Here is a 13,657-nt window from a genome sequence, read left to right as displayed (position 1 = left end):
CGCGCACATGATTACACCGCGCGTACGTAGACCGGTAAGCGTTTTCCGTCCCGTTCGCGTTATGTCCCTCCCGTTAGAGTCTGCGATCGTAAGTTCGGCTGCGTGCGCGCACAAAAGTTAACAAGGCAACCCGGCGGCGGCGCCCTTTATGTGCGGACAAGACGCAATCGCATATAATCTTTCTCTCTTCCCTTGCTCCCCTGCTCACCCTTGCACTCTTCTTATCACTCCATCCTTCCCCGCGCACCCTTTTACTCTCAACTATCGGTCCCACCCCAACCTACGTAACACGCCACGTATCCCCTACGTTCGTACTCTCTCTCACTCTCTCTATCACTCTCTTTCTCTCTCTCTCTCTCTCTCTCTCTCACCCCTTTCTCCCGACAAACGTTCTCCTCCCTTTTACACACACACGTACTTTGGCTTTTATATATGCGAGAACGACATAATAAAACCAGCAGGTCGCACTGCCATCACCATGGTTACTAGAAACGAACCATGGCTTTTTACCATCGTACGCCTCTACATATACACGTATGTACACCGAACCGTGTCGTAAACACGCGTGCATACAGCGCGCACACATGTACGTACACCATTTTTTTTTCTCTATCGTTTTTCCCCGATCACGAAAAACGCGATAGATGTGTTTTTTATTTATTTTTTATTTTTATTTTTTTAATATTCGTTCATTCTACTGGCGCACGTACGATCGGCTTGGAAAAAAATCACGTCAGCTCATGACGGAAAATCTCGTACCTGTGCATACAACTACCGATGGATACAGGACTGTGTTGAAACGTAGAGGTCACCAGTCCAAAGTGTGTGCGGAAATTGTGGTCTTGCGGTAATTTGCAGTAAAGGCATAATATTAATTTATCGCCATTATTCAGTTGGTTATACGGCTCACTACTTGAAACCGTGAATGAAACGCCCTTTGAATTCACGTCTTTATTAAGATTAAAATATACTCCTAATAATGTCATAACATTTCCCTAAGGGCAAAATGTAAATTATATTTTCATGCATACTGTTGAATACATACTACTCCAAGTGGATGATGAAATAATGTTTTCCCGTCTTAGTAAACAATTTCAAAGTAACTACCGTAAAAAAAAATATATAATGTATAATGTATGCATATCGAGCTTGCGTGTTTATATTCATCGCACTTGTATGTACCCGTGTATTTTTTTTTTATTTTCATTATTCGTTTATAAAAATACATGTTTTTCTTGACAATTCAGAAATATTAGGCTCTGCGAGAATTCCAAACGGTTTGAACGACCGAGTATATATATGGATACAAAATTCATATACAATACACGTAGGTACACAATATAAAAATGTAAATAATGAAATTCGTGTATTGTGATTGTGTAAGCTACGATGGGATGTCAATTTGTTTAAGTAACGCGCAAAAGAAGTGGTACTCGAATAAAACAGTGTCCAATTATTGTGAAAGTACGTAAGATTGTGTAATACTGTTTTTTCGCAGCCAAGTAATAGCAAATGTACACAGTTAAAGGGACAATATATAAATTACAGTGTTATTAAGATGAGACGTGTCTTTTTTGAAAAATGTTTTATCGACTATTTACGTTGTACAGTATTTACATAATTATTAGAAATATTCGTGTGCATGAAGAATATTAAGATCCTTTTCGTTGCGATTAAAAAAACAAGTTCTTTACTATGTGTATACCTAACATAATATTATCGCATTAGGAAATAGTAAATATTTTAATCTAGATGTATAAATTAACACATAATGCATAAATGTTCCTGATTATCGTTTTATGATTAAACATACAAACACTCGGGTTCTAATTTACGGTGATATTTTATTTTTCAGGTCTAAGTCACTTGAATCACCAAGAATCGGGCAAGGACTACAGCAATGAAGGAATGACAACGTCATTTGGATCCAGCAAGAAGAAGAAAAAAAGAAGGCACAGGCAAGCATTTAAATAAAATTCCCCCCCACTTTCATCAGTAATGTTGTATAGTTGCTAGTTTTCGAACAAAAAAAGTGCTGATACAGAATTTAGATAATATACAAGGTAGGATTGGTGTTTTAAGTTTGAATACCATTACAATGAAATCTACTAGGGAAATATTATTCTAAAAGAATTCTGTAGTTTCGAATTGAAAGTGCATTACAATTCAAATTTTGCCATCGGATATTTCAAAATAATTTTACATACCGTTCAATTAATTTGAGAATTTAACCACACATTTTAGTAATTCATTGGAAAATATATTAAAATACGAAAAACACAAAAACAAACACAAAATATCTAATATAATCTTAGTAAAATCACAAAAGTTCTACTGAATTCAATTTTAATACTGCCTTAAAAAATTATTTGCCATTCATATTTGCGTAGTAACCACCGATAATGATCATCCTATAGTGAATCTAAACAAATACTTAAAATTGTTAGTTCATAAATCGGAGAATAAAATGTTCATCACATAATTAATCATTATTATTTAAAAATAAACACAATATAATATATTTTGTTATAGTATTCCACCTTTCATGGTATGTAACTAAAAAATATGGCATTTCAATTTTTTAAAAAAGTACTGCCAGTATGTTAAACGATTTTTCTTGAACGAAAACCATCGTACTTTAAAAACAAGATTTAAAATTATCATAAGATAAGACTGAAAAAAAAAACCATAACTTTTTAGAGAATGATACCAAAATGATGTCTAAAAAAAACAATTTTTTTGTAAATAGAATCGCAATGACGACTTACTTGGCAATTATTTGACTAGCACTATAAAATAATTTATATAATTATGTCCTTTCAAATATATCGATACCCACGCCATCAACTGTATTTATTATTCTTGGAGGCCCGTGTAAAAAATTTTCGTGGCGAATTTCTAAGCCAGAATTTAAAAAAAAAACTAAGAATTTTGTTTTTCTCGTGTAACATTTTTATTCTTTAATACATATATTTATATATACATACATACATATATATATATATATTATAATTAATAATATATTTATAAATAGGTAAATATTGAAATTAAGTTGTGAATATTTATTTTCGGCTTTGGTTTTATGCAAAAGTATTGATCAATGTCGCCGACATATTTGATTTTTTTGCACGTTCGTTTTTAATAGATATCATGGCCAAACCACTAATGTGTTTGAGACAAAGTGTTTTTGAGGTAGCTTTTTATTGAATTCAGCTTTGAAAATGATCTCTCAGCACTGACTACTGTTACTGGTAAAGTGAGAAATTAATAAAATGCCTTTAGTAATTTCGAGAAGTTTGTCATAAGATTATTATTTTTAACGACTAACAATTTAGTTATATCAAAAACATTGGATAATGTTTCGAGCTCAAAAGCAAATAATGTTCTAAAAGATTCAATATGATTGGTTAATTCTACCGAATTGAATGACAGTATGATACAAGTTACAACCGATAATTTATTTATGTAATACAATTACTATTCTGCATCAGTATAGTTATAACTCCTTTTTCTAGGATATTTTATTTAAAACGAATAAATGCATAAATACCTACCTATCTTCATATTATACTAAGATCTAATAACTAATTGATCATGCTAGATTTTTATTATTCTGAACCTCCATAAATAATTATGCAATAGTTTACTTACAAAAATAAATGGAAAGCTAAAAACTAAAAATAAACTTATATGAGGTTTTTAGTTAATTTTTTTAAATTTTAATGTTTATAATTTTTTAAGTTAAGTTGTTTGAAGCCCCTCTTATGCCGAGGCTCGTATGAAATCACACCTTTATCTATATGTAGCTCTGCCACTGGATTGAGTGATCTTGCTCTATTGAAAATAATTATTAATTCTATTCGTTTAATTATTATTTATTTTATCTGCTATAAAAAAAAACTCATTATCAAAGACATTCAAATGGATAAAATTCCAATCATTTTTATCAGTCTGAAAAACTGGTATGTACTCCCATGGATTCTCGCATGTAAGATATGAGAATAGTTAAAAGTTAGCTAGTAAGAATGATAATTGATCAACAAGCCAGGACCCTCTAAAACGTGCGATCGTTAAATCACGTATATATAATTGTTTTTAAATTATTTATAGGACAATATTTACCAGTTACCAATTAGAAGAATTAGAAAAGGCCTTCAAAGACGCTCATTACCCCGATGTTTACGCAAGAGAAATGTTATCCCTAAAAACAGATTTGCCTGAAGATCGAATACAGGTACGATTTTGTTTTAATTTCTGCTACATTTTTACGTAGTATTTAAAGAAAACCGTGGCGTTACGATTGTAATGAAATATGCGGTAACATGTCTGTAAGTGGAATTTGTTTAAAACGGAAACTTCTGTATGAGATACGTTTTCGTCGGTTCCGAAGGATGCCGCTTTAGTCGAGTTTCACTATTGTAGTCACATACACAAGCGATTGCAGTATTATAAAAATATTTGATTGAAATGTTTTATCACTAATTAACAATAAGGAAATATCATTGAAATTACAACTAGACAAACATACATGTAACCTGAACAATCCGTTTAGAAAATCATGAGATGACATTAATGTTTTTGAAACGAAGCAAAATGTACACTATACAATGTAATATAGGTGCCATGGCGATTTGATACGTTTGGCAATAATTGTCGTTGAACAATCGGTTAGGTACGTTGTTATTTACGTCCTATTTCACAAGCGGTACCTCGTTGTTTATTGTGATTATGATTTATGTACAGTAATAATGCAAACAATTATAACGTACATTTATCAAATGCGGAGCCTAACGGTGTGTGACAATATTTACAGTTAATTCATAATTTAAATTAGTGATTATAATACACTATGAGTTTAACACTGGATGTAGAAATATATTTTACATAGATAAATCAATATGCAAATATGGATTGAGATGAAATATAAACAAAAAATATATTATGCTACTCATTCCTAAAAATATTTAATATAATTAAGTACAAAATATTATGACTGATGGTCAAAACAAGAATCTCGAATATTAACATAAACATTTTACACCAAAAAATAATGGATACTCATAAATACGTATATAAATATTATACTACGTGGCACTTTGTCCCTCTGTCCTTTTGAATAATTTAAATGATCAAGATTTATATTTTTTTATATAATATATACATAAACAATTTACATTACAAAATAAACGAGACAAATACCTAAGTACCTTTTCGGTATACCGTAAAATTATTAATTTTTTTCAATAATAAAAGAAGAGATTAGATTGAAATGAAGAAATGTTTAACCTTATGCTATTATTTAACGTTTGGATAGATATCACAAATTCGTAATGAGCAATTAATATGTATTGCAGTATCAACGTAGTATTGATGTTATAAATGGTTTTTATTATAATTACAAAGTTGGGTACCGTATTTGGTTGGAACGTACGATATAAGCTACTAGTCATAACAATTTAATTTCATTTGTATACAAATAATCACAGCTTCCGCAAAACTTTTAAAAAAAAGCCCAGGATGAGAAAGGCAAATTGTTAGGTTAGGACCCTATTCCCCCTCCCTCTTAAATGCCCCACTGTTGGACTTTCTTACGTAATTGTATCGTACTACCATCAAAATTTGTTGGTATGGGGCGGTTAACTAACCCATATGTTAATCCTCTTTCGCTTCTTATGCACACCATTACATGGTTACGTTTAAGAACGTAGAATGTGAAAAACGGCATGACACGGACTGTCGAATGCCTATGGCATCTCGGGCGCTAATCCTTTATCTTTCGGACCTAGTAATTATTCACCGAATCGCGATAGCTGCTGAGTCTCGCCTGTTATTGTCTTCTCGTTGTTTACTCATCGTCAGTATTTTGAGATTTCTTTTGCCCTTTCCGATGCTGAGGCAACCAGTTGTTTAATTGTTTTTGATCGTGTACGAATATGCGAATACGAATACCACCGATTTAATTAGTACAGAAATATAATTCAAATAATATAGCTCCGAACAAAAATATTATTTAATACATCTTAGAGTGGATACATACGAGCATGGTATATAAGAAATGTATAGTTTAACGAAGACAATTTCGGTTTGCGAAAGTAGTAAGACAAAAACATTTCACCCAATGAATTATAAGTAGTCAGTGGTACTATAAATATTCTGCAGTACAATTTATCACGGAGCTAAACGAATATCATAATTTTTTATCGACCTCAAACTCAACGATTTTTGTTTACTTAACCCAATAATATAATTTTTAAATCTCATCTCTTTAAGATAACGAAGTACGCAGTACAGTATGTGTAACACCAATCATATTCATTCTGCAACTTGACTTGTTCGTACGAAAAATCGAGAAATAAGTCGAACAAAAAAAAAAAAAAAAACAGGACCTAATTCCTTTCGGCCTCGCACCAAAGGTGCACGGAGAGATAGGATTATTGTTCCACTAAGAAAAGCCGATTTTTCCGATCGTTCGGACTTTCCGTGCCGATATCGGTGTAAGGTAATAGAGCGCGGCTAACCCGATCGCGACCCGAATGCACGTGCAACGGCCGGAAACGTTTCCGGTGGAGGTTTGCGCGTACGCGTTTAAATGTATTTAAATATATGCACGTGCGGCACGATTGCGACGGCGACGGGTCGTAATGACGGAACAAACGCGCGCCGGGACAGGATTGGCCTGTTTGCGCGTGCGCGCGACGTCGTCGGCGGCGGCGGCGCGGTGAGCGGTCTCCGGGACGAGGAGGAAATATCGAAAATATTTATTTAACCCGGGCGGCGGCCGAGCACAGCCATTGGACGAGTGGCCAATTAACGTGCGAGGCGGCCGAGGCGGAGTCTACGTGCGGCGGCGGCGGTGGCCGTGCCGGGCGGCGCGAACCATTAGACGGGAAACACGAAACAACTGGCGGTGTAAATTTAGAAACGTGTGCCTCGCGATTACCGTTGTACGTGCGTGCGTTCCTTTTTTTCCGTACGCGCCACGTCATTATTTTGCTAAATTATAAATTATTACCACCACCGGACGCGTGTGTGCACTTGTTTATCGAATATTAAATAAACTTAGCGAAATGCACGTTTTTGACCGATGCGCGTTGACCGGCGAGAACTTTCGAGGGCCCCGGGACTGATCGGTTCCAGGCCTTTACTTTACTTACAGTTGTTCGGCCAAAATGTACATACTACTTGTACATGCTTCACAGTACGATAAAAATATTTAAATTTTCTCCTTATATGCTACGGCGAATGAGATTAAAAAATAATTTTGTATAAAAGCCTGAGACAACGGGCCCCGAGTAGAGCCTCGGCTAGAGCGCCCTCCCTGCCCCAGCCTCTCGCCGGCCCTGCTGATGCGTAAAGCATTTATGTACGTATTCTCGCGCGCAGAGGCGCTGATCTACGTGAGAACGAGGTAGCGATTGCTCCTACCCCCAAATAATGCGGTAGCAGGGTGGACGACATTCGATTTGAACGACGAGCAGTGGTGTTCCCGTACGTGTACACTCGAAATTTATTTGAAAATACACTACCTACGTACGCTGTCGAGCGTCGAGCACTTCACGTAGAGGGTGTTGAACGTAAGTAGTTAGTTGTGCAGGTTTTAATTTTTGGCCTTATTTCGTAATAGACGTTCAGTTTTCCCTCGGACGACTAGTGCATCGTTAAAAAGGAATTATTTGCGATGTACATTTACGATGGTATCGGTATATTCGAATAATTTTAATTTCTGTAAGAAACGAAAACGTAATTTAGATTTCGATTTCGATTTTCGTTAATATTTACAGCCCTTTCCCGCGACCACCGCTGTTTAAATCATAAAATCTCAAACATTCATCGACGTGGTCAACTAAATTGATGGGAACATCACTGGACATAGGTATACCTATAGTGGTATTCTGGCAGGATTTAGAAAGTCATATTTTAGAATGCTGGGTTTTAGAATATCCAGATGTAGAAACAATGTGTTTTAGAAAATAAAAATCTTAGAATTTAAATTTTTAGAAATATTTTTATTTTTTATGCTGTTTACTCGCATATATAATGTCTTCTAATAGTTATTTTGTAATAAAAAATAAATATAACAATTTTTAATACTTAAGATTATTAGCAATAGCTCTCATAAATTCATCTAAATTATAATTAGAATCATCAACTATTCGTTTACATACTTGCAATAAGTTAATATTCCGTGTTTCATTTCCTTTTCTTAAATATATATTTATAGGTATAGTATAAATTAGGGGTAGACCTATCCTAGAACCGATACTTAGCAATATCGGCCGATATTGGTGGTATCGGAAATATCGGTATCGGTTTATTTTCAAAACCGATATTTGAACCGATACCGCAAAAACTACTTGTTATTATAATATCGGGTATCGGTTTTATCGGTTTGTGGTATCGGATTAATTTTAGTATCGGTTCATGGTTTTGCCAAAAAAGTTTTATGTAATATATTAAAGATCAACTTAGTTTTTATTTATGATTATAATATCGGGTATCGGTTTTATATCGGTTGTATATATCGGTATATCGGGTATCGATAAAAAGCGGTATCGGCCCATCCCTAGTATATATACTTTATTTGAAATCAGCGATTCCATTGTTGCTTCAGTTTCATGTTGTTCTTTTTGAATTTTGGAGATAAATGAATGTATACCAGGATGAGTTGATAATAAACGATTGAAAATATTTTATATTCTAAAACACCATTTAACATTTTTCTAAAACACAGATTTTCTAAAATTTTCATATTCTAAAATATAGATTTTCTAAATATTGTCATTCTAAAACTCGGCATTCTAAAGCTTGATTTTCGAAAATATGCACCTATAGTGTGTGTATACATGTATATATATTCCGTCCCACCCACACATAATTCCAAATACTTTGCGCCTCTACTTATGTGTATGTATTCATATTCATATGCGCATACGCACGCAGATCATACACCCGCAGCTGATCATCGAAATAAAATACTCGTAGATACAGTGCCGCGACCGCATGCGTTGAACTCATGAAAAAATGCATTAGCAAAAATGAACGTAAGGTAATAATTTACAACTTTGATCAACAGGTCTTATACCATAGAGTATAATAGGACGTTAGTTACATAAGTAAGATAAATGTAGTAATATTTCTATTTTCTACGATGCACTTGGTGGTCACCTAGGGGACCAATCACCCACCAAAATTGTTTGACGAGCAATCGCTCCAAAATAATATCTTCGTCACGCCACTGGCCGCCACTACGCCGATTTGAGCCCAAGTTTAAATAAAATGAATGTGCCCTTTTACCTATATATATTTAATATATATTAAATATATAAATATATTAAATATATATTTACCTGTATATTTAAATGTGCCCTGGTCCGGGCGCTAAAGGGAAACCTACCTTTAATCGATATTGTCACCTAACTGTTATTAATGCAGATTGTACAGGCAGCAAAAGAAACAATAATGATACACAATATGTGTACAAAACAAAATCGATCGAATGTTGTTCGATCTCCATCCATACTTATTATCACTAAATGGTTTTATTTTCTTCCTTCCGACATACTGTTTAACTTTCATCATAGGGCCCAATTACAGGCTCGTGTGTTTAACGCACGCAACACACCCGGTTTTTGCGGTACTGCACACACACACACACACACAAATACGTGGTTACGGTCCTCCGACATGAATTATTATTGTTCATGCGTACTTGGATATTATTATTTCCTTAGGGGAGGTCGCCCCCATGCTGCAGCTGTTGGTGCACCGCGGAAAAACTATCGACTGGCATAATGTTGCTCACCCGTGTACAACGCACGTACGCCTGACCATGGGCTCCCGGCCCAGTGCGTCGGAACACAACTCCAATACCTTCCAAATTTTTAAAAATAATTTTTGACCTCCATATCCGATGGACGTCGTCAACGGTCGTTTTCAAATGCCAATAATAACATTTTCGTCTCTATCGTCACATATTTTACCGGGCGCAACTCACGGAGTGTTTCCGAAATAAAAACTCATAAACGCACCACCATTTGTCGCGAACGGTGAGCCAACAATAAGCGTCGTAATGGAAAAATATCAAAAATCGATACGTTTAAATGAATCATTGTGCAAAACATTCGATTTGCGATGTTTAGAATTAAAAAAAGACCGACCGATATAATTAATTGGAAAACTTCTCCACGTTCGGTTGCATGATGTTTTTAATATGTTTAATGTAATACGAAACTAGATTCTCAGAGAGCAACTCCGATACGACTCCGCGGTATACGTTTGACGTTCGATTCGCCGGGGAAAGCTGCAGGGGTCGGACTTAATTTAATTAATTTCCTAGGTTAAACCATGGTAGAAAGGAGCATATACTCACTTTTGATTAACAAGAAATCACAGGAAACTTGAATTCAATTTAATTCTTGATGTGATACAAATTGTTTTTTTTTATAAATTTATTTCTCAGAAAACTGCAGCTTTGAAGATGTACATTATACTTTGTAAACACGTATAATGTTTATAAGGTATTCTAACTTTGATTTACAAAAAAAAAAAAACACACACAATCAATACTATTCGAAATCCCAAGGTTCAAAATTAAATTTTTCCATTACTATTTAACTTTTTGAAGTCTAAATTACAATTTAACAACTATAAATAATAATTCATTATAAATTCATCAACACAGTAATTTGTTTTGTATATTTTAAAATATTTGTATTCAATAGCAAAATAACTTTAGAAATATGTTAAAATTTTCATCAAGGTCTATAACACGTAATAATTTAATGTATTTTAATATGAATGTCTTTCTTGAAAATTAATTTTTTTTATGTTGTACGTGTAATTATAAATGTATAGGTATCTAAATAGCTTACTATTTTTCAAAATCAAAATAAATGTATAGGATAATAGTTATTAAAACGTTTTATGTTTATAAAAAAATATTAGATGGTATGATATGAAACGTTTTCAATTTTCACTCTCAATTAGATTTTTTCGTTTCAACATTATTACAAATTTTTCATACCAAATATGTAATTTAGTTTGATAAATAAAAATATATAATATGTGCTTTGTCAAATGAAGTGTAATTTATTAAATCTTACGTCATGGTATAATTGCTTATTTTTAAATCCGTATAACAGAGGGTATAAGTTGATTTATTAGTATAACGTAAGGTTGTAAATTTTCGGATACCTAAAATGTGGTTTATCATTATATACGGATGTATGCGATGAAATAGTATAAAGTGCGTTTCAAAAGTTGAAAAGAGCCTTTTAGGTTCCATTTAAATTTGAATTAAATTTGTACATTATGTTACGTTTGAATTTATATTCGATCCCGGGGAGTTCAAAACGATACGCCCATACGTGACAAGCTGACCCTTGTAAATATATTATTTTTTTTTTTTGTCATCAAGTCCGTTCGGTTTCATTATCGACGTTTTTGCGGAGATTTCCACCATTTAGGGCCCCGTGACTAGCCGTGACTTGGCGCCCCGTTGCGATGTTGATTTGAAAATAACTTCCCCCCTTTCTTCATCCAATTGAATGTGTCTCGCTCTCTAGGACCCCATCCTGCTCCTGCTGCAGCGACGGTGAAAATAACATATAGTGTCCTCGAGCTGCTGCCCTCTCCCGACTCGCACGCCCCCAAAATCGAATGATTGACTGTTTACGACACATAGTATATTTTCGAACACGCGCTACACATGTATACGTTGTATGTATGTGTGTGTGTGTGTGTGTGTGTGTGTGTGTGTGTGTGTATGCTGTATAAACCCACGATCACGTGTATTTACAGATTGGAACGTTACAATTGAATGTACACGTTTTTGTTTAAAAGTAAAATTACTAAACATAAATTATAACACGAGTGTGTCGTTTATTAATTTATTGTTTAACGAAGACAAATTCAACGATGAATAATAAAATAATTAATTGAGTATCGTGTGCAAACAAAATACAACTACGTCGGTACAACGAACAATGTATTTTATTAACCATTCGCAACAAATGTTTTCACAACAATAATCGTATTATATTTTGACCAGAATATTAAAGTGTTCGCTTCATTTCCAAAAATCTGCTTCATAGATTTCGATTAATACGTTTAATCTTAACTATCTTAATTTAAAAAAAAAAATCCCATAATTTGATCTTGGGTAGACGAAACACGAACGCAAATGTTGACAGCGTAAACGATCGTAATACTGATGTAGTGTGAAATTTAAAAAAATTAATTCCTTTCACCTCTTATACCTATTTCAGATACGAGTGTCTTATCGTATTGCGCACAGAAATAAAAATAGCCCATGTAACAATACTGCAATGCAATCGTACAATCATTATAAATATGATCTAGACAAGTAGACATTATCTACTTCTACTATTAATTGGTACGAAACATAATAATAACTATTATTTTCATTGTCATTATTAGTCGTAGACATTCCATAACCCTTAGATCGTTTCGATGTGGACAAACTGTGGCATTTAAGTCTGAAGGTGAGACACATAACTAACGTATGTACAAAGCGAGAGAGACAGAGGAGAGAGAAAAAAAAAGAAAAAAAAAACGGTTACGAGATGAGGGGAAAAAAAAATTACCAAAATATCCCAGTCATTATTGCCAGGACCATTGTTGTGTGTGTGGGCTGATTACAGGAGAGACAGGTCAACCTAAAAAATTATAAAACGCTGAATCACAATCACACATTTTTATACGTGTATTTACTTTATTACACGCATGCATACTCGCGTGCGCATGCCGTACGATTATTATTATAACTGTCAGTCTCCGGTTATTTCGGTGTTTGATAGAGAGGTCGTTATACGTACCCGTGGCCCGGATGCCGTCTCGTTACAACTGGATCCCAATAATTGGCAATCATCTATTATAATGATTTTACAAAAAACGCTTCAACGGTCCAAGGCCTTCTCTCGTTGGAATAATAATAATGAAAATACACACTCGTCTCTCTATTGCTCTCACACCTTTTTCACTCTCTCGCGCGCACATACACATACGATACTGTAACGTTTTGTAACAATAATTGTTGACGGTGTGCCTCAATTATTATTATTACTTTTATTATTGTTATCATCTCGTTGTAAATAATTACAATGACTTTGCGGGGGTACAACGAACGCGTTTAAAACATAGTGGTTTTTTTTTTCTTTTTCTACCGTGTAATTTCGAGTATTATTATCATTTTATTAGTTCGTGAAACGTAATTATTATCTTCACGATTTTCGGTCCACTGCGCTCCTTGCGGAAGCTGACGTCGCAGAGCTTGTTATAATATCCTACTTACAATATCGTTATTATATTTTTGTCGTCATCATCATTATTATTATTATTACTATTATTGCGTATTATTATTATAATATAATATTTGTTTATAATTCTGTACGCAAAAATATTACGTAACGTCGCGCGAAACGTCTAACCGTATGCTGCCGATGCGGCGTCTCATACGTAGGTAACGTTGAGTGGTTGAACGATGGTGCGTGGGTGGGGGAGCAGGGTTGGATAGACTTCACCTGTTAACGTCTAAGTATAATGTAAATAGCACAATAATTTGCATATGTTCACGCGCGTACATAGTAATTTGTAATGCAAACCGAACGCGCACGGTAACAGATTATTTATTCATACA

General features: G+C 34.2%; 1 protein-coding gene across 1 annotated transcript in view; it reads left to right on the top strand.

Moving 5' to 3' along the window:
• Positions 1-13,657, top strand: part of LOC112685960 (visual system homeobox 1-like) — a 192,608-nt gene that overhangs the window by 143,807 nt on the left and 35,144 nt on the right. The window contains exons 4-5 of the mRNA XM_025558032.1: positions 1,856-1,958; positions 4,111-4,234. Of these exons, the coding sequence (XP_025413817.1) occupies positions 1,856-1,958; positions 4,111-4,234 (227 nt within the window). The remainder of the gene's footprint in view (positions 1-1,855; positions 1,959-4,110; positions 4,235-13,657) is intronic.

This window comes from Sipha flava, unplaced genomic scaffold, assembly GCF_003268045.1.
Source record: "Sipha flava isolate LNK unplaced genomic scaffold, YSA_version1 299_pilon_pilon, whole genome shotgun sequence".
Taxonomy (NCBI): Eukaryota; Metazoa; Arthropoda; class Insecta; order Hemiptera; family Aphididae; genus Sipha; species Sipha flava.
Note: the sequence above shows the minus strand (reverse complement) of the source record. Positions and strands in the feature narration are given on the sequence as shown.